The 24795-nt window shown below is 53.9% G+C and overlaps 2 protein-coding genes across 5 annotated transcripts in view; one reads left to right on the top strand and one right to left on the bottom strand.

Moving 5' to 3' along the window:
- The first annotated feature begins 847 nt into the window (after positions 1–847).
- Positions 848–2033, top strand: ANKRD63 (ankyrin repeat domain 63). The gene has a single exon (XM_090271958.1). The coding sequence runs from the start codon at positions 848–850 to the stop codon at positions 1997–1999; it is 1152 nt and encodes a 383-aa protein (XP_090128084.1). The 3' UTR covers positions 2000–2033.
- Positions 2034–5922: 3889 nt separating this feature from the next.
- PAK6 (p21 (RAC1) activated kinase 6) overlaps positions 5923–24795 on the bottom strand; it is a 36559-nt gene continuing 17686 nt past the window's right edge. For 3 of the 4 annotated variants that reach the window (XM_090270402.1, XM_090270401.1, XM_090270403.1), the window contains 9 exons: positions 23753–23903; positions 16738–16946; positions 15246–15899; positions 10422–10919; positions 10164–10297; positions 9680–9806; positions 9453–9578; positions 8876–9010; positions 5923–7495 (listed from right to left, as the gene is read on the bottom strand). In XM_090270402.1, the coding sequence (XP_090126528.1) occupies positions 7328–7495; positions 8876–9010; positions 9453–9578; positions 9680–9806; positions 10164–10297; positions 10422–10919; positions 15246–15899; positions 16738–16941 (2046 nt within the window). In that variant the 5' untranslated portion in view covers positions 16942–16946; positions 23753–23903 and the 3' untranslated portion in view covers positions 5923–7327. The remainder of the gene's footprint in view (positions 7496–8875; positions 9011–9452; positions 9579–9679; positions 9807–10163; positions 10298–10421; positions 10920–15245; positions 15900–16737; positions 16947–23752; positions 23904–24795) is intronic. The other variant, XM_090270404.1, reaches the window with a different exon arrangement.

Here is a 24795-nt window from a genome sequence, read left to right as displayed (position 1 = left end):
GAGGGCGGGGAGACAAGACTGTGACTTTTGGATTGGCCCGATCGGGTGCATGTGGCCCACAACAAGCCGCCCCCGTCACCGTCCGCACCGCCTTTGTAGCCCCAGTGGAGCGCGGAGGGGGAGCTGCACCCACACTTCTAGACCCGTGAAGGTGTGGGGGTCAGGGGCGGTCCCCCCGCGCGTCCTTTTCTGACTTGACGCCTCAGCTTGCTTCCAGAGCAGCCATTGCCATGGAGACCCCCGAGGCTATAAAGTCAGGTATCCAGGTGGGCGGCGGCTCCCGCACCGCTGAGCCCCCGAAGTAAGGAGCAAGCGCCCTGGCGCGTCCCGGCCCCCGCGATAAGGGCGGAGGCGGAGGAGCGGCGTTAGCAGCTCGAGGAGCAGCGAGCCCCGCCAGGGCTAGAGGCAGGCGCTCAAGGCGGGCGCCACCGTCTCGGCAGGGGAGCGGGGGCTGCCCCGCGTGCGGGTGAGTTGGCGCGGCTGCAGGCCACGAGGGACTGAGGGTCGTGGGACACGGGAAAAGCAGCGGGAGAATCAGGAGGGGGCCGAGTTTCAGCTCCAGCCGTCTCGTGGTCGGCCAGGTGCGGAGCGCGGAGGAGCGAGCAACCTACACTTCCAGGCAGGCGGGAAGCCCAGGGTAGGAGCAGCAAGACGCCAGGCGTGCGCCCCAGTTGTGGCAGCACAGCGGGAGCTGCCGGGGCACAAGAGTGGAACCCTCGGCCACAACCGCCCACGCGGGGAGGGAGCCACACCAGAGCACCCGCGGAGGCCACAACCCGGCGGGGCGCGCGAACAGGGGCGCCCCCGTGCGGTGCTGCCGGGACGCCTGGGCGCGGCGGCCGGTGCCATGCTCAAGCCCAAGGACTTGTGCCCCAGAGCGGGTACGCGCACCTTCCTGGAGGCCATGCAGGCGGGCAAAGTGCACCTGGCCCGCTTCGTGCTGGATGCGCTAGACCGAAGCATCATCGACTGCCGCGCGGAGCAGGACCGCACGCCGCTCATGGTGGCGGTGGGGCTGCCGGATCCCGCGCTGCGCTCGCGCTTCGTGCGCCTACTGCTGGAGCAGGGTGCGGCAGTGAACCTGAGGGACGAGCGCGGCCGCACGGCGCTCAGCCTGGCCTGCGAGCGCGGCCACCTGGACGCCGTGCAGCTGCTGGTGCAGTTCAGCGGCGATCCCGAGGCGACGGACTCGGCTGGCAATAGCCCGGTGATGTGGGCGGCGGCGTGCGGCCACGGGGCTGTGCTGGAGTTCCTAGTGCGCTCTTTCCGCCGCCTCGGCCTGCGCCTCGACCGCACCAACCGTGCGGGCCTTACAGCGCTGCAGCTGGCTGCCGCCCGCGGTCACGGAACCTGCGTGCAGGCCCTCACCGGGCCCTGGGGCCGCGCAGCCGCCGCGGCCGCGGCTCGCGGCTCCAACTCCGACAGCCCCCCTGGCCATCCGGCTCCTGCGCCCAGCCCGGAGCGCCGACGACCCAGCCCCCGGCGCCTACAGCGGCCTCTCTTGGCGCGCTTTGCGCGAGCGACCGGCGGCCATGGTCACGGCGGGGAGGCTGGCTCAGCGGGCAAGAGTTCGGGCCGGCACCGGGTGCAGGGAAGCGAGCGGCCCGAGTTGGGCCGGAGCATGAGTTTGGCTCTGGGCGCTGTGACGGAGGAAGAGACGGCTCGACTGCGTGCGGGAGCCCTGATGGCCCGACCACACTCACCCCAGTCTGCGGGGGCTGGGCGGTGGCGTTCACATGAGGTACTGGAGGGAGCGCCCCCAACCTCAGCGCAAGCCCCCATTGGTCTTAGCCCCCACCCGGAGGGCGGGCCCGGCTCCTCTGGCCGCTTGGGTTTGCGCCGACGCTCCACAGCTCCAGACATCCCCAGCCTGGTCGGGGAGGCACCAGGGCCCGACAGCGGTCCGGAGTTAGAGGCCAACGCTGTGCCGCACTCGATGCCTGGACCCCAGGCTTGGCAGGCAGGCACGGAGGCCGTGGTGTTGCACGCTCAACGGTAAACAGCGTCGAGGATGAGCTCTGTTCCCTGCACTTGCCCGTGGGACTTCTCTTTCTTCCCTGTCCTCACTTTCCTGGCAGTTCCCTCCCATCTGTGATCCCATAACCTATCCCCACTGCCAAGATAAGTGGCCCTCTCTCTGAAGGGGACCCCTATGATTTCTTTTTTGTGCTGGTTGGTATTTTTACTATTCTCTGCCTAAGTCTCACCTGCCCTACAGCCTGCCTTTCCTGTCCTGGAAGGGGAGGAGTAGAAGACTGGTTCCATGGGCTGCAGCCTTCCAGGAAGACGAACCCCCTTCCCTATGCCCTAAAGCTCGGTCCTGGGTCTGGCTGGCTCCTGCTTGGTCTCCTTCCCATCGCCAGGTCTCCCCACACCCAAGCAGCGCGGTGCTCAGAAGAGTGGACCTGTACAACAAGGGTCTGGCTCCCCCTCCCTCCCAGTGATGCTGACAGTAATGCCACACACGACCTTCCCCTTAAGTGTTGAAGAAGGGGAGCATGGAGATGGGCCTCAGAGACTTTTCTGGGCAAGGGAGAAGATTAGGAAGGAATCTGGAGGTTAAGTTTTTCTGTGGAGGAACTCCTGCCTCAAGACAATGAAAGCCCATTTTGGAAGTAACAGAGCCCCTGGTGTTGAACGCTAGTTGTCCCTTGAACCAGCCTCTGGGTAATTCCAGTTCCCTCTTCCTCTTCCCCAGGCCCACCCAGAATTCAACTTCATTGACAATGTGGGGCCATTGCCCCAGCCAACACCATCCCTAGGCTCCGCTACATTTGAAATCCATCTTTGAGATCTCATCCCTCATGGCCCAGCCTTATTTCCTCTCACTCTCAGAGGCTAGAAATGGAAAGCACTTCTCCCACCCCCACCGCCTCGCAACTCCTGCATCCCACACGCGGGTGCTCCTGCAGGGTGGAACTGTTGCGAAGGCTTTGCTTCATTGTATATCTTCCAATCCTCAAAGAACTCGTGTTTTGAGTCTTTGTATTTGAAGCAGAAAGCAGCAGGTCTGATCCGAGGCTTAAGAATCTGACAATGTCTCTTTAAATAGAAGCTTCGCGAGGGGGATAATTGACTGAACTGTTTGCCACGTTAAACGACGGCGCGCGGGAGTCGGAAGCCCACACGAGCCGCAGGTCCGGGTTTAAATTACATCAAACTCCGGCGAGAGCTGGGAGGGGATTGCTGAAAGGGCTCCTGCTTCTCGCTGGGCGGTTAATGGAGGGCAGGGCGAATGACGGATGCTAGAGGTCGAGACCAAGGACCCCTGCATTTGCACCAACGCGTGGGACGCAGGTCCTGCTCCGCTTCATTACTGGGCAGATTAAGTGACTCAGAGGCAACCGCAGAGAGGTGGTAAAAGGCCCTTTCCCGGTCCGCCTGGTCCTCGTTCCCTCCCTCCCCGCCCCCTTCTTTGTGCAGGCCTAGTGAGCGAAGAACTAAGCGGGTCTGGTGAATCGCACGCCCCAGGACCCTGCGGAAGCCCTAGCACTTGTGTCTGCGCGCCCAGCCCGCCAGGTGACTGTGCGTGGGAGCTCTTTCTGTGAACCGCGAAAGTTGAGCATGCTCCCCCTTATTCACCCGCGGAGGGGTCTTTTCAAGACCTCGATCTGTTCTTTTTTGCAGAACGAAAGGTTTCTCACCAGTAACTCTAAGGGAACGGCGCAGAGGGAGAATGACCTGTGCTTAGAAAGAAGGCCTGGGGTGAGGGGGTGGGTGACCAGGAGCGGGACTGGTAGAGCTAGATGTCGGACGAATCCCCCCAATCCTTCTACTCTTCCAAGCCCTCGAGGCCGCTAGGGCCCTACACTGGACGTGATCTCTGGTGCCTCCTGGTGGCAGCACTGCATTCTCGTTGTGTCCTGGCCCGGAGTTCAGACTTTGGGTCTATTTGAGATCACCGTTGTGTACTCTGTCTGTGTGCATTTACCCATAAAATCTTCAAACTCTTGCAGTATATTAAATCCTGATACTTGAAGTCATTTGACAGCAGTGAAGTGAGGGACAATGAACAAAAAATTCGCATTTGGAGTAGCAGGAGCCCAAACCCTTCACTAAAGACCCCAAGATCTTCAAGTTAAGGCTCTGTCTCCTGAGAGATCCTGCTGCCTTCTGAAAAACTGAAGCTCTCAACCCCCCCGCCCCTTATGATTTCTGAACCTTGGGACCTACTGCACTGTTTTCTTCCAATGAGCCTCACTTTTGTCTCTGGGGTGTTTTGCCCTTCCCCCTCTCCTTTCTCCTCAAACATCTGCATCCCCTTAGTCCACTGTCTGGGTGGTGGGTAGACAATACAGAAAAGCCAGGAGAGGATCTGGGGTGGGATAGGGGTAATTGGTCACCCCACGCGCAAACTCCTTTTTTTCTGGTCCTTGCTTGCTCACTTATTCCAACTGTGTTTAATTTTCATGAAGTTTCTAATGGTGTAAGAATACAAGTATTTTGGCTTCTTCAAAACACCATGAGGTCTGAGTTGCACATTGTGTTGAAGGTACTGTATCTTTCAAGTGTCACTGACATGCGGCTTTCTGGTTGAATGTCACCTTGGGCCCTCTTTATTGTGTAAACAATCACCAGGGCTCCTCTCTGTGGAGTTGCCAAGGGCTGGGTGGTTGAAAGTGATATTTCTAAAAAAGAAACCACAGCCATATTTCCTGTCTGAACTGAATTGTGTGTCTGACTGACTTGCTGTTCTTGCGGATTTCTTTCCAGGCCCAGCTCAGTGCAAAACTTAAATATTACACCACATTTTGCTCTCCTGAACTTCCTCTCATTGTCAGCCCCAAGGGTGTTGGGGGATGGGGTCCTCACTAGCTTTCTCCACTTTAGAAGACTTTCTAAACATTTTGCTCTTCCAACTCTTGTTGCTTTTGCCATTGAGAAAACTTACCCATGCCACTGGAGTCCAGTACTCCAAGATCAAACTCAGAACTGGTCTGAGCGAGGCTGAACGACTTACATACACGCTTTTGGAATGACACTGTGTGGTGGAAGGACTATTAGAACTCAAAAGAATAGTTAATAAATCCAGCATTGTTCAGTTGGGAGAACTGGCCTCTCTTTGCCTTACCAACCACTCCTGACTGCCGGCTCTGTTTGGAGAGGTGGAAGGGTACACTTGCCTCCATCTCTGCCCAGCCCACTGTGGCTGCCTCCAGAAGGTAAGACTCAGGTGCTGTTTCTGGCTGAGTTGGTGGGACTGGGGCCCTCAGACCAGGGCAGCTATCTAGGTGTGAATACTGTGGGGAGCAGAAGATCATCTCCATGGTTCCTTGCTCCTGATTAAGAGGTTTCAGTGAGCCCTGCGTTGGGGGGTAGAATGAGCACTCAGAAAGGAAGTACTGGAATCAGTGTTAGAGCTAGAATTTTCAAGATAATTTCATCCACCCACCCCACCCCCAGGACTCAAACCCGGGTTCCTTGATTTCCAGCCACTGCGCTGCTCTTTCACGACTCCTATCTCCCTCAGTTCTGAGAGCCCACACAGAGACAGCTTTCTCCCTGGAAGCTGTTTCAGGCCCCTTCCTGTGGACAGCTGGAAGAGAGTAGCTTTTCACTTGCCAGGGAGTAAGAAGCAGACAGGGGAAGGAAGCTGCTGCAGACAGCCATCACCAGCCCTAGTGGCTGCCCCCAGACCCCCTGTAGAGCCAGCAAGAGAGATGCATGGCCCTGACTTTCCTGGCTGAGCTCTTCAGCCCTGGGAAGGCGCCTATGTCTCAGCTCCTTCACTCCCAATGGTATTTCACTTCCTGTTTCCCTCATTCTCTGCCCTCATTTTGGGTCCACACACCACCAGGGAGTTGGGTTTTCTGTGGACTAGAGTGGCCACTGGAAAGCTTGCATTGAGGAAGAGGGAGCCACACTAGATATCGACTGTGGAGTGTCCGGCTCAAAGACAGCCTGGCTCCGCTCCCAGAGACCAGAGGAAGTCCAGAGGTTTTGAACACTCAGTTTAATTTAAAACAGGCACAAGTGCAAACAATTCACAAAAGTTTCTAGGGAAGATGCTTTTGTTTTTAAAACCGACCCTTAAAAAATTTTATTTTTTATTTTTGCCCCAAGGCAGGCCACAAGGGAGCAGAGGAATCTAAAAATATGATTTAGATAGGATCCAGGCTCCTGGAGTTCTTCCCTGGGCTTCCCTGTCTCACAACAGCCCTGAAGGTAGGAGGGGAGGGGGACAAAGAGACAGGTGCCTGGGGAGGCAGTGAGGGGCAGGTGGTTTGCGCAAATGGGGTGTCTATTCTCTTGACATGATGGAACCCCGGGATCTGGTTCAATTCCCCCCAGACCAGGATTTTTAAAATAAAGGGTCCCTGATGTCCTGGTTATTGAGATGAAGCTCACAGGTAAAACAAAGTTTGTTTCTTCATTCTTGCATACTTGGGCCCTCGGACTCCATAGTGCAGGAGAAACTTGGAAACCTGCCTAGCCCACAGGATGCGTTAGCCTCAATATAGACCTCTTCACTGGTCAGGGAGAGACACAGGACTTAAGAGATGGGAAGCAAGACCAAGGAAGCAGGTCCCTTCAGAGCAGAACTTAGTGGGAAAGAGGATGAGGAAGGCTTACTGAAGGGACCAGGCTGTTGGGGTGACCTTCCTCCACTTACACACATACACACAGGCACACATGAGCATGTGCATCCTGTAAAGTGACACCACCTTTATCACCAACCCCAGAAAATGTTCCTTCTCCTCCCATCGCCTACGAGTAGGCTCCTCACAGTTCGGAGCAGGCTGTGCGTGAGAGTGCTGTGTGTTATCAGTGCAGGTGGGTCCGGAAGCAGATGCAGGTGGGACTGTGCCTTTAGGAAGTCAGACACAAGGGAAGAAGATGGATTCAGGTAATAAGAACCTTCCCTGTGACCCTCTTGAGACACCAGGGTTTAGAATTGGAGCTGAGAACAGCAAGCATCCTGGTGAAGACAGGCACTCTGCCGTCCTGGGTGGCCTGGGATGCTAGTATACAACTGCCTTTAAAAAAATCGCAGCAGCCTTTTCTGCTGTGTTGGCTACAGTGGCCAGGAGTGCTGGTCTCCATGTTTCTTAGAAATATCCCTGTGCAAATAACAAAGGGTCATTCTGAAAAAGGGGCCTCCATCATCCCAAAGGCAACTGGGGACTCTCTTGTGGAGGGAGAGAGACTGAGGGGCAGGTCCGGCCTGGCCCAGTGGGCTGAGGGGCAGGAGGGTGGGGGTGGGGGTTCACATTCAATCTTTGGAGAGAATACTGAGAGAACGAGGCAAGCAGGCTCTGCCAGCAAGCTGGCTGCCCAGTGTCCTCTGCCTGTGGGCACAGGTGGCAAGTGCACTCTGGGGGTGGGCTCAGCAGGTAGAGGTCTGCTTGCGGTAGAGCTGGATCAAGGGTACCAGGCACTCAGGGAGCCCAGTCTGCAGCAGGAAGGGATGGTCCAGGAGCTCCTGGGCCGTGGCTCTCTCCTGGGGGTCCCGCACCAGCATCCGTTCCAGGAAGTCTCGCAACACCGGGGAAACCTGTGGAGACAGGGCAGCGAGAGGAAGCTACAATTTGCAGCCATTTGAGGGTGACCCATATGCCTGGCCTCACCATCATTTGAGTCTTAAATTCTTACATCCTGCTTCCTCGCAGGTTTAGCACTTTTGGGGTTATCAGGTAGGTAAGGAAATCAGCATCAGTCCAGGAAGAGTGGCCAGTTCGCCGCTAGGGGGACCTGCTGAGCAATGGAATTAGGATGCCTGGAGCGCTGGGGGAGCTGGGCTCTAAACACATACAACCCATTCTACTCCCCGTTTCTCTGGGTTCTCCCAGCATCCAGGTTCTATGGAAAGCGGCATGGGACTGGTATCAGTGATCCAGTCCTGGGTTTATCCCTAATCTTCAGCAAGTTGCAATTCTCTCTAGGCCTCAGTTTCTCATCTGCAAAATGGACTAATGATAAAATATGCTTGTTCTGTCTGCCACAAAGGGCTCTAGTGAGGGTAGAAAGGAGGTCAGAGATGAAGAAATGTTTTTGAAAAATAGAAAAGAACAAGATGAGCCCTGAAAAGGAAGATTTCTTTATTGCTCTAGGCCTTAGAGCCTAAGTCGAGGGCTTATCTTGGTTAATTTTAAAGCAATATCTTGGGGTAAGGCTGAATCTTGGGCTGTTACAGAAGGCTACCTCCTCTGGGGAATTAGTCAATTGGAAATCTCCCCTATTTGCTAACGTTGGGGTCAGCAGTGGTCTCCAAACACCAGCTGTCTCGGAGATGTTTCCCATCTGTCCTCTCATTCAGCTGTGTGTTAGGCCCACAAGGTTTCAACCCTCTGGGACACTTCTCACTCTGGCCACCAGATGGCAGTACCATCTTGCAACCGTGTGCTGACCTGGCCACCAGCCACGGGTGTCCACAGGTAAGGCCTGCTGGTTTGGGTGGATTTGGTAGAAAAAGGGTTACACACACACACACACACACACACTCATGCACACCCAGGTTTTAGAGAAAAAACTGTGGCTCACATGTGGCCAGGATGTTCAGTGATGGAGGACAAGTCAATTCACTGTGATAGACTGGGGAACACTGTGCCAAAGTATAGCTCCCCTGAAAGATGGTGTAGAGGGGTTCCTGAGCAGTGCGTCTCTAGATTCCTCCCCAGAACATCAGGGACTCCTGGCAACTTTGCTCTTCCTTCTCTCAGGCCCCTGTCAATCGCTTGCAGGTAGAAACTTGTAGGAGTGACCGTGGGAGTTTGTATACAGATGTGGCTCCATGCCTACGTGCAGGTTTTGTGTGTAGAAAGAGGAGCCTTTTCCAGGAACTCAGATTCTCTGGCTTCTCTGAAAGGGAGAGGCTGGGCCTGGGAGCCTCAAGAAGAATGGGGTCTGTGGGGTCACACCTTATGCACCCACTGACCTTATGAGAACTTTTCAGCTTGGGTGGGGAGCTGTCCCGGAGCCTCTTCATGGCTTGCACTGGGGAGTCACTGAAGTAGGGCGGCTCCCCATCCACCATCTCAATCACCATGATGCCCAGAGACCAGATATCCACCTGCAGGAGGAAAATGTTCCTGACTCCACTGGCCAGAGTCTGACCCCTTGGTGGCAGCACATTGCTGGGGGAGGGGAACAGCTGCTCCCAGTTCTCCTTAGTGGGTTAGCCTCCTTCCTGGACACCTGCCCTGTGAGCGATTACTTCCTGCATGAGTGACCTTGACAAGGGACGCTCTCTGAGAAAGGTTATCGCATATGGGGAAGCCTGGCCATACCCCAGCTTGCCCTTGGGCTGGGGACAAGTATTTTTTGGGACCAATTTGTGGCAGCAAAGTCATAGGTAAGAGCAGACCCATCCAAGAAGGGACAGTGGGCAGTGGGGTAGGGCCTTGACTAAGTGGGAACCTGAGAACCAGGGCTATTTTTGGTGGGAGGAGGCCAAAAGAGGAAGAGTTCCCAAGCCTCTTCTGGGAGGACTAGGCAATGGAGGGATTGGTCACCTCAGTGGCATACGGAGACCTGGAGATCACTTCAGGAGCCATCCAGTAGGGAGTTCCCACCAGGGATTTCCTCTTAGGGACATCTTTGCTGATTTGAGCACAGAAGCCGAAGTCTGACAGTTTCACCTGGGGTTTTGGTTAAAGGGAAAAAGGGGAGTGGTGAACCAGGAGGAGCCATAATGGGAGCAGGGAAGTGGGGGTATGGGTGTGCCAGGGGAGGGCCCTACCCTGCCATCAAGGGTCAGCAGGATGGAGTCACTCTTGATGTCCCGGTGTATGACACCCTGGGCATGCAGGTAAGCCAGGGCCTGTAGCACGGCCTCACACACAGTGGCAATCTGCTCCTCGTTCAGCCTGGACAGGGAAGGTGGGGGCCACCGTCGGAAGAGAATGTTAGTTTTGGCTGGGCTGCAGGACAGATGGGCTGAGAGAGTGGGTGCCCCTGATACCAAGCCCCACAGCCCCTGGGCAATGTGTGCAGGAGCCCTGTTAGGACAGAGCCCTGAGGGGAATGGGCCCGGGCCTAGGCTGGATACCACTCTGTCCTTCCACTCCCCTGAGGTCCTTGAGTCTATTAACCCAGACAGGGGGCACTCAGGATGATCTGACAGTTCCCCCAAGTCTGTTGGGCCCCAGGCAGCCTGATGATATCCCTGCCAGGACAATGGTGGGGGCAGCCAGCACTCGGGGCCCAGCCCTCCAGTGGCCCACCTGACTTGGGAGATGATGTCGGTGAGGGCCCCGCCCTGCAGGAACTCCATCAGCACCCACAGCTCCTCGCCCACCAGATAGCTCTTGTACATCTCCACCACGTTGAGGTGCTGGTAGTCCCGCATGATCACCACCTGGGGGCAGGCGGGGATGCCTGAGTGTTGGGCAGACCCCACCGCCCTGCTAGCATCTGTGCAGCCTGGCTCCTTGCTCACTGCCCATTCCAGATGCCCGCCCACATCCACACTCTCCTCCCACCTCATTAAAGAGCAGCTCCCGGCGTTGCTGCTTCCTGAGGTCCATCATCTTGACGGCCACCTGGCGGCCCGAGTGCTTCTCCCGGGCCAGGCAGACAATGCCCGTGGAGCCTTCGCCAATCTTCACATAGCTGTCCAGCAGCAGCCGGGGGTCACCCTGGTCCACCACCATCCTGAGTGCAGCCTTGAACTGCTGGTGTGTCACGATGCCTGGGTCCTCACCAGCCAGGGCACTCTTGGCTACTGTGGGGTCCTGGGGCAGGTACAGGTTGCTGGTGCTAATCTGGGTGTGCCGGGTTCGGGGGGAGCCAGCGGGGGAAGACCGGCCTGGAGGAGGGCCAGTGGCTGGGGCTGTGCGGAGGGACTTCTGGGGGCTGCTGGTATCTGAGGTGGTCAGAGGGCTGAAGGTTCCCACAGGTTGGTCTGAGGGCAAGGACTGGGCCTTGGCCGTGAGGCTTGTTGGGGAGTCTTTCTGTGGCGGTCGGAACGAGGAGCTGGGCTGCAGGGAAAAAGAAAACAGAAAGGGGTTTGGCTGTGGGAATGTCTGGAGCAAACTTCCCGCAGCAGGGGGTGGCTGCTATGACTCCTAGACATGGCCAAGGTTAAGCAGGGCATCAGGCCAAACTGGGGAGGTGCCACAAGCAAAGATTTTCAAGTCGAGCTGAAGCCAAACCACAGACCTGCTCGGAAAACCAACCCCCACTCTTTCCAGGTGAGCAGACCACACAACAGCTCTCTACATCTCATTTGCCTGCTTCTGGGAAGACAAAGAGAGCAGAGTCCCTGGGGTGTCCCTGTGCTAGGTTTTACTTCCCAGGGAATTGACAGCCAGACCCCAGAGAGGCCACTGGGAGGCAGTCCTACCTCTGTATGGGGAATCTGGGTCAGAGGCAGCTGCTCCCATGGCTCCCCGACCCAAGGGCCCACACAAGCGTTCCCCACAGAGGACCACAGGGCCAGGTTTCCATCTGGGGGTTTTTGGGTTCCCCCTGGGCTAAGACATGGTGCCCAAGAGAACTGGGATCAGGAGAGAAGGTCCACCCAAACCCAACCCTTGGGGCCAGGGATCCTGGGGAGGTTTCTAAGGGCTCCCCAGAGGAGTCCCTCCACTTGCTCTCAGGCATGAAACTCCTGGCTGAGGACCCCTGACAAGGAAGGGGCCTGTCCTTGTGGGAAGGGAGGGAAGATGGAGCCGAGTGGCAGACTGGGCCCCCAGTGAGCCCTGTACAGGACCACGCCTGCCTGGAAACCTTCGAGGCTCCTCGCCTTTCTAGGCCCAGAGTCTCCTGCCAGTCCTGCCAGGAAATGACCCCCAACCTTGGGGTGCTCCCCAAGCAGCAGGTGGTGTGAGACATGACAATGAATAATGTATTTTTAAGAAGGGCACAGGGAGACGGCCCTATGTAACCTAATGACCTTCTGGGGCTACAGAGGGGCCTTCTCAGAACCCATCACATCATAGTTGTCTGGGTGCCCATTGTCCCCTGGGTCTGATTCCTAGAGCTGAGTCAACTTTCAGGACATCTTCTCAGGCAGTACACTTGAGCTGACCTCCTTGCTCAGGAGCCCCAAGTCTGGGCCTCGGGTCCACTGGGCTCAGCCAGAGCCTTTTCAAACTCTTCGGTACCCCTCCCCAGGCTTCCAGGCTCCCACCCCCACCACAGTCCCTGGCCTTGTCTGGGGTTGAGCAGTGTCCCTGCCTGTAGAGCTGAGAGCCCAGCACTGACGTGGCCTGGAACATGGGACATAAGGGTGGGGGTGGGGGACAGGCTTGGTCTGCATCTCAGCAGGGGCAGGTCCCAAGTGCCCCTTTGTTGGCCCTGCTGCCTGGCTCCACAAGGAGGGAGCTTTTACTTAATGTAACTACTTGAAAGGACCAGATGAAACTTGCTAAACTGCACCAAGAAAGGGGAAGGAGACAAATGTGAAATTAAGGAATTGCTATGGGCTCTGGATTAATTCTGGAGTTACTTGTGTGACTGAGACCTTACATGCCCCAAAGGCAGAGGCCATGTCATAATATTAAAAAATAACAAAGCCATTTATTGTGGGTTTAACACTTTGACAAGGGCCTTAAATGCATTATCTCATTTAATTCTCATAACCCTGTGGTTGTTTCATTATCCCATGTGTACTATTATTATCACATTTGCAGATGAGGAAATAGGGTCAGAGAGGTTAAGTAACTTGCCCAGAGTCACTAAGTAGTCAGGGGCAAGGCCAGACTTCAGCCCCGATGAGCCTAACCCCTGACCCCTGTGCTCCAGTCCTATTGGTGTCATGTATCATTGGCATATAATGGAGGACACAGTACACAGTAGGGGCTTACCAGATGTTTGCTGATTATTGAGGTCTTCTGACTTGGCCGTTCTGCCTCTAAATGGAACCACTTCTTAATTCCTCAAATTCATACCTGTCTACCTCTTTGGTCTCTCTGCCCCCACTCAAGGTCTTCTTCTGCTCTTTAGCCAAAGTGAGTGACCACAGGCCAAGATGCCTAGGCTGAGTCCAAGATCCCTAGTGCCAAAGGCCCTCCTGCAGCCACTCCTGGCCCGCCATGGCCATGGCATCCTGACCCACCAGGGCACCAGCGCACCACTGTTGCCATGGGAGCTGCTGTGAGTGTCTAGGGCCAGTCCTGGGATGTGCTGAGGTGCACAGGGCTGGCCGCTGGCTTGGTCTGGGGCTTCCTGGGGCTGTGAGGGGGGGCGGGGGGAGCAAGCTGGGTGCTTCCTAGCTATGTGGTAATTTGCCTGAAGCAGTGGTTCTCAATTGGGAGTCACTTTACCACTCAAGGGACAGTTGGCAATAACTGGAAGGATTTTTGGTGGTCCCAGCAGCAGGGTGCTGCTAAAGTCTAGTAGGTAGAGACCAGAGATCCTTCTAAATATCCTACAATGGACAGGACAGCCCCCAGGACAAAGGATGATCTGATCCAAAGGTCAACAGTGCAAGGTTGAGAAGCTCTGGCTCACAGAGGCTCAGAGGAAGTCTCAGCCCTGCCTTTAGAAGTCCGGCTTAGGGTATTTCTCTGGAAACATGTGCCCAAAGTGCTGAGTAGGAAAGCACTTCTCTGGATCTGGAACTGTTTCGTCTCCAAGCCCAAGACAACCATCATCTCCCTCCACAGGTACAGGGCCCAGCCCTGCACAGCCCAGCAGGGGCCCATGGCAGGCACTCAGCAAAGTGTGCAGGCTGGATGCACGGCCCTTGCCTTGCTGTGGGGTGTTGCCAGGAGCCCAGAAACATGCATGTCCGTGCCCAGCCCAGTGTTGACACACCCCCCTCCAAATCCCTGAAGCCCTCCCCAAGGACTCCCAAGAGGCCAGGGAGCAATCAAGTTCCCATTCTCCCCTCCCTGGCAGTGTGCACTGTGCTGCTCCCACTTCGGTTTTCTGGGGAATATCTCACCAGGGGCACAGCCTTTTACACCCCTCGGCTCACAGATATTCATGTTCCTTACATGGATGAATACATCAAGCCACATCTCATCTATTTGTCCCCCAGACCTCCACCCCACAGGGGATCCCAGCCCACTGTTCTCTGTCCCAGTGGGGGGCTGGAGTGTACAAGCCCAGAGCCCTCCCTGGGTGCCTTGGGCTGACAGTGACTTAGAAAGGTTGAAGGTCCAGGCCACCTGCCGAATTCCCCACCCACATTCAGGCCGGGCCAGCTGGGTGCCGTCACTGAAAGGGGAGGACCAGGCTTGTCCTCCTCCAGGGAGAGAGCCTCCATCACTGAGCCACTAAGTTTCTTAGGTCTGACTTAGAACCCTCGTGCTGCCTGTCCCTCAGAAAGGAGCTAGAGGACAAGTGGCTGCTGAGACAGTGAAGGCTTCCTGAGTCGACAGGCCCTCTTGTGCCCTTCTTCCCTGACTCACAGTGACACCTGTCTGAGTCAGTCTTCTCATCTGCCAAATGGGAACAGATGTTACTGTCATCACAGGCAGGATGCCCCATGGCATATAAGAAGGAAAATGTGCTCCTCTGCCTGCCCAGAAATGTCACCATTAGGCACCCCTTCACTGCTGCCTTTTTTATGAGAAAAATATGTGCATTTGAGACTGTCACACAGGCCAAAAGTTGGGTCTCTGGCTACCTATGGACCCAGGCAGATTCAATCCTCTAGCTTTTCATGTGGCACACACACTCGAGAATAAATCATTGCAGAACTGTTAATCAAAACCACCACCACTAAAGAAGGGGTAGGCAGGCTGGCCAGCAGGCGGGCCTCCTCACTAGAGGAGGGAACGCAGCTGAGCGCCTTCGCCTTCGGGAGAAGCAGTGCAGGAGCTTCTGCGCGGCCTCAGGGCAGCACTGGGGCAAGCGAGGGATGGAGGCGGCAAGAATCTCTGAGAAGAGTGGGGCAGAGAGAGGCTTGCCCTGCCCAGTGCTGGAGCCCCGCTCTCTGCTGGGGCCTGGGTGCGACTTGCTGGGCACCAGGGACAGGAGAAGGTCTGGGATTTGTGGTTGAAGATGCTGCTTTCTCAGGGCCTGTCTGCCAGCCAGCATTGGTCCACCTAGACACACCGCAGAGGGCAGGAGTGTCAGCTGGCTGTACCACAAGTCCCTCTGCAGCAAGCCCTGGGAAACGACCCGGCTCTGACTCTCCCACTCACACATGGGAAGCCTTTGGGGGATGAGGGCTCAGTTGGTTCAGGATAGAATCCTCAGTTGAGGCTGAGTTGGTTTCTTGATTATTTTGTTCCCTCATGCTGTCCCCAACCTGACCCTGTAAAAGGGAAAGCCAGGCAGGGCCTGTGTCCCTGACACAAGTTCCCCAGGCCAGCTCCCAGCGCTGCTGAGAGGGCAGCCCCCCGCCCTACCTTGCTCGGTGATGGAGGGCCTGGCTGGCTGCTGCTCAGAGGGGCAGTGGCAGGAGTCGACAGGAACATGCTCCGGAACAGCTTGTGCTTCAGGCTGCTGTCCTGGGTCTTGGGGCTGGGGCTGCCCTCCCCGCCCGGCCTGCCTGCAGCTGAGCCCACCAGGCAGGACTGTGGCCGGGCCTCCTCAGAGCCATGCCTGGCAGCCTTGGTCCCACGCCTTCCGGTGGCTGCAGGGGATGAGGTGCTGGGTGGGGAGCTCTGCCGGCAGGTGCCCAGCTGCAGGCAGCGCTGAGTGGCACCCTGGAACTCGGTGGGGCCCAGAGACTGTGTCTTGGTGGCCAGCCCATTGGGCAGGATCCGTGGGCTCTGTGGTTCTGGCCACGGCATCTGCTGGCGGCTTGCCGCTGTGCCCCCATTGCAGCTGAGGTAGAGGCCATGGGGGTCAGTGTGCTCAGACTGGGGGCTCTGCAGGTACATGTCTGGGTCAGCAGCCCAGGGCTCCTCCCCTAACAGCCCCAGGGACTGTGCCCGCCGGCGGCTGGTGGGGCTGTGCCCACGCAGGGTGTTGGAGCTGATGACGGACAACTTCTGGATGTCATTGAGCAGCCCCGAGATGTAGCCGTCCATGGGCACAGAGCTGCCTCGCACCACGGTCTGCAGGTGAGAGCGGAAGAACATGGGTGAAGGGCCTGTTCTCGGCAGTGAGGGGCGGGCTGAGATCAAGCCAGGGAGCCTCCCTGGGGGCCTTGTGGAGGGACCCCTGAGGACCTTGCCTGCTGTGTCCTCCATCCATTCCTTAAATTTTCAGTCATTTACCAGGGCCTGTGGCAGGCCAGGCCTGTGCTGGTGCAGAAATGAAGGGAAAAGGCACGCAGTCCAGCAGGCCACACAGGAGTTACCATGGGTAACTCCCAAATGGTGTGGGCAGCTGAGCTCAACAAGCTCAGGGGAATGGGTGGAGGACACAGACCTCACCTGGGCCCCCTGCCATTCTCCAGCTCTGCCTGTGGCCTTCAGGCAGACGTGCAGAGCTCTCTGAGGAGACAAGGACTGGTCCAGGGCTCTCCTCTGCACGTACTGGTTTCATGGTTTCTAAATCCTGACCCAACCTCTCCCAGGCTCTTGGATCTAACCTTCTTGACCCACATAACTAAATCCCCTAGTCCCACAGGGGCTGCTCGTCCAAATAACACATGGGCACCCTTACTACCAAAAGATTATTTGTTATTTTGTGAAATTCAAATGTTATTGGGCATTCTGTATTTTTATTTGCTATATGTGGCAACCCTACCCTTTACAGGACTCCCCAGGGCCCTCTCCCGAGTCACTCGGAGGGAATGAAAGGCTGATTAGCAGGGAATAAAAACAGCCACTAACTGATAGCTGGTAATTAAGTGGTTCCTCCAGGTGCCTTTGTGGTTTGGCCAGGCACAGGCGTCAGTGGAGCAGGACAAGCTGAACTTGGCCTCACTGTCCCTGCTGCCCAGCTTACCTTCATGGGCTGCAGCTGCACCCGCGTGATGCGTGAAGGGTCCACCACGGGCTTGGGACGCCGAAGTGTGTCCAGGATGTTCTGCCATTGAGGGGGGAGGCCCACGAATTTGCCTTCTTTAGGGTCAAAGGAGGTGTGGACGCGGTGCTGGAAGTTCTGTGGGGCTGAGATCTCAGGGCGTTTCTTCTTTTTCTTGCGGAACATGGTGCCTGCGTGGGGAGGGTCAGGCTGAGCTCCAGCAGGGGCTTCACAAGAGCCTGGCCCTGGGGAGCAGGGGTGGCTGCAGTGGGTGTTGGGGCACCAGGCTCTGGCTCTTTCCCTCCAGCACATCTTCCCTGTCTGGGCCCAGGGCTTCCTCTCACTTCTCATCCCTACTTTGTCAGGAAAATGGCTAGCTCCCAGCAGAGTGGCCCCAGAAAAAAAACAAAAGCAGCATCTATAAGCCAACGCAGACAATAAACAGAGAAAAGAGGTGCCTGTTTTCTCATCTGTGCCAAGTCCCCAGACTCTGGGGGTGTGTTCTTACAAGATCCAAAGCCCATTGCAAATATCATCCACTGTCAAAGAATGAAACTTGGGGCAAAGAGAGAGGAAAGCTGGCAAATGCGTTTTAAGAAGTGAGTGTGTCCTTGATTCTTCAACCAGATAAGAACAGTGCAAGAAAAGAGAAATGTGAACCAATCTCTATCCTGAACATAAATGTGAATATCCTAAACAAAACTAACAAGTCGACTGCAATAGTAGGTTAAAGTTTTCTTGTTTGTTTTTTGTTTTATCGCAATCAACTCGGGTTTGTCCCAGGATGGTTCAACCACAGAACACCTGTTAATGTGAGACACAGCACTCATGAAAAGCCAGTCTGCTGAATCACTGACACATTGCCCAGGCTGGGACCCTCGTGTCACCAGGTGCTTGGCCCTAATTCCGGAAAGCCCCGAGGGGCACCCATCTCTGGGGTAAAGCTGTCCAGGAAAGAGAGAGCCCACCTCCCCTTGGGCCTCTTTCTCTGGGTCTCAGAACTCTGACTGTACCAAACGTCCCCTGCACTGAAACCTCCCTCCCTCTCCTTGCTGACTTGGGTCGAGCTAAGGCCCTGCTGTGCTCCCTCAGCAGCTCAGAGTGATGCTGGCATGCGGGCTTGAGAGAGGGAGACTAGAAACCCAGGAGGGAAAGTGACCCTTCCCAAGTGCTGCTCCAGCCTCACCTTCGGGAAGTCCCTGACTGGGACCACATGTGATGGAAGTCAGGGCCACAGAGGCCTCTGTGAATGCTTTTGTGTCTGAAGTGGCTCAAAACAGCTCAATGGTTATTTTTTTAAAGTTGCTTTAGTGTGGTAAATAAATGCACTTAGTGGGTACTTATGTCACCTGGAAAGGTAACCTCTAGATTTCAAGAAACATGTTTGTTTCTTGAATGCTTGCATCATTCATCTGTCCATAGATCTGGGGTACCTTTGGATACTGGAGTATTCTCTTCTCATTCCTGCTCTGAAAACATCATCTTCAAGGTTCTGGAGAAGGTCACAGATCTGGCACCCACTCAGAATGGCTGTGGGCTTGAATAGCCACTGCTTCCCTACTAGAATTCACCAAGCATAGATCAATCTGAATCCATGCCATTCCCCTTGGAACATCAGCTACTTTGGGAGACCTTGAGGTTCGGGAGTACACCAAGCACCCCTTAAGAGCAAAGCCCCCTGTGCAGGATCCCAAGGACCAAGGACTCTGGGGCGACATATACCTTTCTGAGTTGCAGGTGAGCTGTAGGGAGTCTCACATTAATCTGGGGAGACTTTGAGCAAGTTACCTAAATGATCTGAGCCTTAGTGTTCTTAATCTATAAAACGGGGTTAATAAAAGATATCTCATAGGGTTTGGGGAGTATTAAGTGAGTAGATTGCTGTGTTACTTCTCTGTATCGCTGTCTCTATGCTCAGGGCCCTGTAGATGGGGGAACGTGAGCAGATACTAGTCTGGGAGTGATACTAAACTCCAACCTCAGATTTCCCTGTCAAAGGGCCAGGCCTGATTTCTGGGACCTCAGACCCTCAACAACTCTCCACTACATTGGCTCTTGATGGTTTGGTAAAACTTGACCTCCTCCCTCCCAGACTTTGGCTAGAGAAGAGTCTTCATCCCTCAGTCTGTCCTCACAAAGTCTGAGGTAGACCCTCTACCCCGGGCTTGGCTTAGCTTAGCCAATGGTTTCACCCTGCTGCCCCACTCTGGTAACTCACCTGGAGATGCAGAGACACACCCCAGAGTTTAAGAGCTCGGTAACCCTTCTTCCCCCCCAGAACCCCCCTCTCTCCTGCTCCCCTGCCCCACTGAGGGCCCAGGTTTTGCAGGGGACAGCATCTTTAGCAAATCACCTAAATGACTCTAAGGTCCCTGAGGCTGCCCCAACAGTGATTTCAGAACAATGTCCACAGTGGCAGTAAGGAAGCCTTGAGGAGAATAAAGATGATGGTGCAAAGTCCTAGGGTCAGATGCTGCAGAGGTGAGGGAAGGAACTGGCTGAAGCAATGAATGAGCTCAGGCTTTGGGATGGGATGAGCAGAGACTTAGAAGTCAGAACCAGTCACTTAGCTAGTGGGAAATCCACAACTACAGGGAGCCTGCCAGGACTCCCCAAATGTGGTGAAGTCAACTGCCTAGGACAATATAGTTATGTACAAAGAAAGTCCAGGGGTGGGGGGAATGAAAACACCTCTATATACAAACTATTGGACTTAGATAAGTTAATTGAGAAGGTCTCTGGTTCAAGGTCAATATTTTTAAAAAATGAATTGTAGCCCTGGCCGGGTGCCTCAGTTGATTGGAGCATCATCCTGTACACTAAATCGTTGCCAGTTTGATCCCTAGTCAGGATATACACCTAGGCTGCACGTTCAATCCCCAGCTGGGGTGCTTACAGGAGGCAACCAATCAATGTTTCTCTTTCACATTGATGTTTCTGTCTGTCTGTCTCCCCTTACTCTCTCTCTAAAAATCAATAAACGTATCCTCAGGTAAGGATTTTTAAAAATCAATTGTATTTCTACATACCAGCAACAAATAGAAAATGAAATTTTAAAAAAGGTTCTGTGACATAATGGGAAATAGAAACTCGGTCATTGTCCCCTGTTTCTGGCGCACAGCTGCCAAACCCTTGGATTCCCCAGAGCAACAAGAACGTTGAGCTTTCAGTCTCCCCTGCCCCCACCTCTGGGGAGCGAAAAGGACTGGAGATTGAGTTAATTGCCAATGACCAATGATTTAATCAATCAAGCCTGTGTAATGAAGCCTCCAAAAAAACCTCTAAATGACAGTATTCCGGGAGATTCTGAGTTGGTGAACACACCAAGGTGCTGGGAGGCTGAGGTGTCTGGAAAGGGTGTGGATGCTCCATGCGCCTGACCACAAGCCCTGATCTATGCATTTCTTCCGTCTGGCTGTTCCTGAGCGACATCTTTTATAATGAACCGGTAAGAGTGAGTAAAGTGCATTCCTGAGTTCCATGAGCGCGTCTAACAAACTACTGAACCTGAGGAATCCTTATTTATAGCCAGTTGGTCAGAAGTACAGGTGACCCACAACCGGCAACTGGAATCTGAAGTGGGGACAGCTTGGGAGGCTGAGCCAGCGGGATCTCAGCTGCCTCCAGGAAGTTAGGGACAGAGTTGAATTGAACTGAGTTGATGAAAACCCAGTGGGTGTCCAAGCTGGAGAGATGGTCTCAGGAAGAAAAAACGCTCTCATTTGTTATCAGAAGTGTTATCAGGGAAAAGAACCCTCAGATACTATTTACCATTTTACATTAAAAATATCAAATACCTACGAATCAATCGAATCAAAGATGTGCAGGTTTTCTACATTAAAAAGTATTAAATAATTAAATATATTAAAGAATGTTCATAAACTGAAAAATTCAATATTGTTAAGATGTCAATTACTCCCAATTAATTTACAGATTAGTTCAATCTCTGTCAAAATCCCAGTGTATTTCTTTTTGTGGAAATTGACAAATTGATTCTAAGATGTGCAGAGGAACATAAAGAACCAGGAATAGCTGAGACAATCTTGAAGAACAAAGTTGGAGGATTATGCTACTAGATATAAAGGTTTATTATAAGTTACATTAATTAATATATGTGAAACTGGCACAAAGATTGATGACTAGACCGATGGAATAGAAGAGAGAATCCAGAAATAGACTCAGTCATACAAGGTCACTTAATTTATGACAAAGGTGACACTGCAATATGGTGGGAACAAATGACCTTTTCCATAAATGTAGCGAAGCAATTAGATATCCATATTAAAAAAAAGGAATCCTGAAAAATAAATTTGTATCATCCCTCAAAATTAATTGGATCTAAATGTGAAAGATAAAATAATAAACCTGGTGGGAGTGGTGGTGGGACAGGAGAGGGGTAATTCAGCATCTGGCCACCTCCTGCCCTGGGTCCTGTGCAAGTGACTATGTGGAGCCCCTGACCTGCCAGGGCCAAAACCTTTCCACACCCAGGGGTCCCAGAGACAAATTAAACTACCAGGTTTGCTTTGTCCAATGCATAATATAAAAACATGTTTATAAGAGCTTATTTGAGCCAAACTGTCAACATATGCTAGGGAGCAAGATCTCACATGCTCCGAAGAATAACAGTTTTGCAATTTCTTTTACACATTTGAAATCAAGGAGGGAACTTTAGAACGATTACATGAAGGTGGGAGAAAGCATAGCCGGGGATTGCATTACAGGATAGTTACCATGATGTTCTCTCTGGCTTTAGAAGGAATCTGAAAGGGGGCATTTCAAAGGTGTGGCAAACAAGATGCACAGAAACAATGTACAGGGCTTGCTTAAGGCAAAGATAAGCCTTTTACTAAAGAAGTTATGTGCCTGGGGTGTGACTGCCCAGTTAGGAATTTATAATCAGGTCACTCTGTGAAGTTACTTTCCACAGAACCCCCTTTTCTTCCATACCAAAGCAGAATTCTTGATGTCACAGGTTAGGAGTGGGGCTTCTTTCTAAGGATTTCACCTAGATTAATTTGTAAAGGTAGTACGAAGGCAATGAATAGCTGAAGGAAATACAGTAAAATATTCATTATTGTTGTGTTTGACTGGTGGGCTACAGGTGATTTCCTCCTACCCCATCTTGCTTTCCTTCCTTCCTTCCTTCCTTCCTTCCCACCCTAATTTTTCTTTTTTTTCCTTGAGAAAGAGAGGAAGGGAAGGAGACAGAGAGGGAGAGAAACATTGATCGATTGCCTTTAGTATGTATTATGCACCCTTTTTACAGAAACAGGGGAGTCCAAAAATCCCTGGAGTTTGTGGCTGGGGGGTGGGGAGAAGGAAGCAGCTTTCAGAATGCCTCCACACTCCTGAGGCTGGTGGCTGGTGTCTTTCATTATGCAAAATTGCTTGGATGCTTCCAAGGCCTCAGGTGGATGGGAGGAGTCTTGAACCAGGTGATGGTATGGAAAGCACACAGAGCCTACGTGGGGTTCTGTGAATGGTCAGAACTGTTGGCAACACCCACTGTGTCAGAGGACGCAGTCAGGGATATATAGGCAGCTGTGAACACTTTAGGGGGACCGCGCACTCTGGGGCTGTCTCCCTCGCTGGCGGGTGTTCGTAGGGGTGCTCTGGAGAAGGATATGAGATCCACGCGGTTTACAGAAAGAAGACAGTTTGCAAGGAGGCTGAGAATCCCGGCGGTTTTGTATTGAGAGCTGAAGGGCACCACAGCACAGAAAGGACCTCCCCAATCAGATCGAATGATTGGCCGCTGCTGGTAAAGCTGAACTGTGTTTGGGAAGTAGGGAAACGGTGTTTCTGACCTTCCTAAAACTGGCTAGGTTTGGTAGCGGGGAGGCAAGGATATGTGTAACTGTTAAATAAACAATTTTCTTTTCACCCTTCCATTAAGTTATTAATATTCAAAAAACCAACCCTGGCTGGTTTGGCTCAGTGGATTGAGCGTCGGCCTGCGAGCTAAGTGTCGCTGGTTCGATCTTCCAGTCAGGGCACATCAGAGAAGGAAAACTCTTGATTTCAAAAACCTCCGCTGCCTTGTGGCATACCTCTTCAGGGGAAAGGCTAAGGGAGTAAACCCCGACAGAAAATCCGGAGCCGGAGTCCCTAAGGCGGTTTGACGTTGTAGTCAACACCGGCAACTCCTGCGGCGCACCTGAAGCCAAGCTGTATTGACTCAGTCTTTCCCTTGGACCCTTCAGCTGCGAAGAGAGGGGGGGTTTGCTGCATGGGCAACAGCAGACCCTCCATATCACCCTGCCCAGGCTCTGCAGCTTCAGCTTCACTGGAGAGGACACTCCAGCGTCATCGCAAGATGTCGATTCAACACGGGAGGAGACAAATACCGTGTCACTCCCGAGTCGGACTGCACAGCCATTCTCGGCTGTGCAGATAGACTCTTAAGAAGCTACACCATCGTCTCTCGAGACGGACGGCTGCCGACGAATTCTGGCGGCGGGCAATCGGACCCCTAACTAAAGAGCCCACGGGTTTGTTTTCAATTGGAGCAGCCCAGGGGTTCTGTAACACCCTGACCGGGAATCAAATCAGCAGCCTTTCATTTGGGGGGACAATGCCCAAGCAACTGAGCCACACCAGTCAAGGGAACCCCATCTTTCTACTCCTCTGAATTTTCCTTAAACCCAATGGGCTCCTTTTCTAAAGAAAAGGGCGATCCCTGATGACTGAGTTCCTATGAGCCACTCAAGTATCTAATGCTGCCAAGTCCCTGGGACTGACACACCTGAGACACAAACATCCTGCACCCTTCCAGCCAGAGCCAGTGCCCTGGGAGTACCCCCGCCGGCCCCCACTGGGGCCCTCAAGTTGCCATTTCTAGTTCTCCATCTTCCACCACAGGTTCCTACCTCAGACCCAAGCCCAAGACCCCCCATCCTCTGGGGCTGAGGTAGGGTGCGTGCTGCAGCAGTTCGGAGGGTGTAGTATTAAAGCAATCAGGCCACACCGGCCCTTAAATCCCCCAGAGTCTCACCTCTGCATCTACACTCAATTCATCTAGTGGAGGTGCTTTCCTCAAAGAAGATGCCCTTGAGGAGGATGCAGGGAGGAGGAAGGAAGATGATTTTTCTTCAGAGAGCCAGTCTACCTTTCCTTCTGACTTGAAGTGATGTGGGCCTCGGACTCTGCAGGAGAAATGGACAGGGGCAGGGTGCCAGCTCAGACTCAGGGGGACCTCCTGGCTGTCTGACACCTCTCCCCAACACAGGACCGGGCAGAGGTGGGAGGGATTCTTTCCCAGGCTGGGGTACATCTTGTGAAGGAGGAATGCTTTGAACTTTCCTCTTCTGAATGTCTGCAGATACTACCTTCCGGCAGGCTGGCCCATGACTGGACCAGAGCAGGATGCCAGTGCTGGAGGGAAGAGGCCAGCCCAAACCAGATGGAGAAGGATGCTCCCTGGGCACAGCTGCTGCTGAGGCTGCCTCCTCCCCCAGAGCTGGCAGATGAGGAGACAGTCAGTTCCTGGCAGAGAGTTTCTGGAGGAAGTGCTGCCACACCTGGTAAACCCAAGGGCAGAGCTCGTGGGAAAGTTCAGGGAACCACAGGCTGGGGTCATTGAGCAGTGGGACTGTCATGTTAGAGGAGACTCGAGACAGAAAGGGAGACTCGAGACAGAAAGGGAAGTTCCTGTTCTTGAGCACCTACTATGTGCTAGGCCCTTTCCAAGGATCAACTCATTTAATCCTCACAATAGGAATTATTACTATTCACAAATCCAGATTGGCTCAGAGAGGTTAAAGAACTTGCTCAAGGTCACAGAACTAGGAAGTGACTGGGTGGGGTCCTAGATGTGGTTCCAAAGTCCCTGCTTCATCCACCATGCCCGCTCTGAGGGCCCTGGGCTGCTGTCAATCTCCTCCTTGGGGTCTCTTATGAATAGGACCAGGGCTGAGCAACCCGAGTAAACTCATGGGAATATGTAGAAGGGGGTGGGCCAAGGCCAGATCGTCAACCGAGATTGCTAGGTTCTTTCTGAGCTGATCTGTGAGTCAGAAGCCACGGGAGCTGGGGCTG

The sequence above is a fragment of the Furipterus horrens genome, unplaced genomic scaffold, assembly GCF_987537825.1.
Source record: "Furipterus horrens unplaced genomic scaffold, mFurHor1.1.pri manual_scaffold_3, whole genome shotgun sequence".
NCBI lineage: Eukaryota > Metazoa > Chordata > Mammalia > Chiroptera > Furipteridae > Furipterus > Furipterus horrens.
The sequence above is the reverse complement of the archived record's forward strand: the minus strand, read 5'-3'. Positions and strand labels throughout refer to the sequence as shown.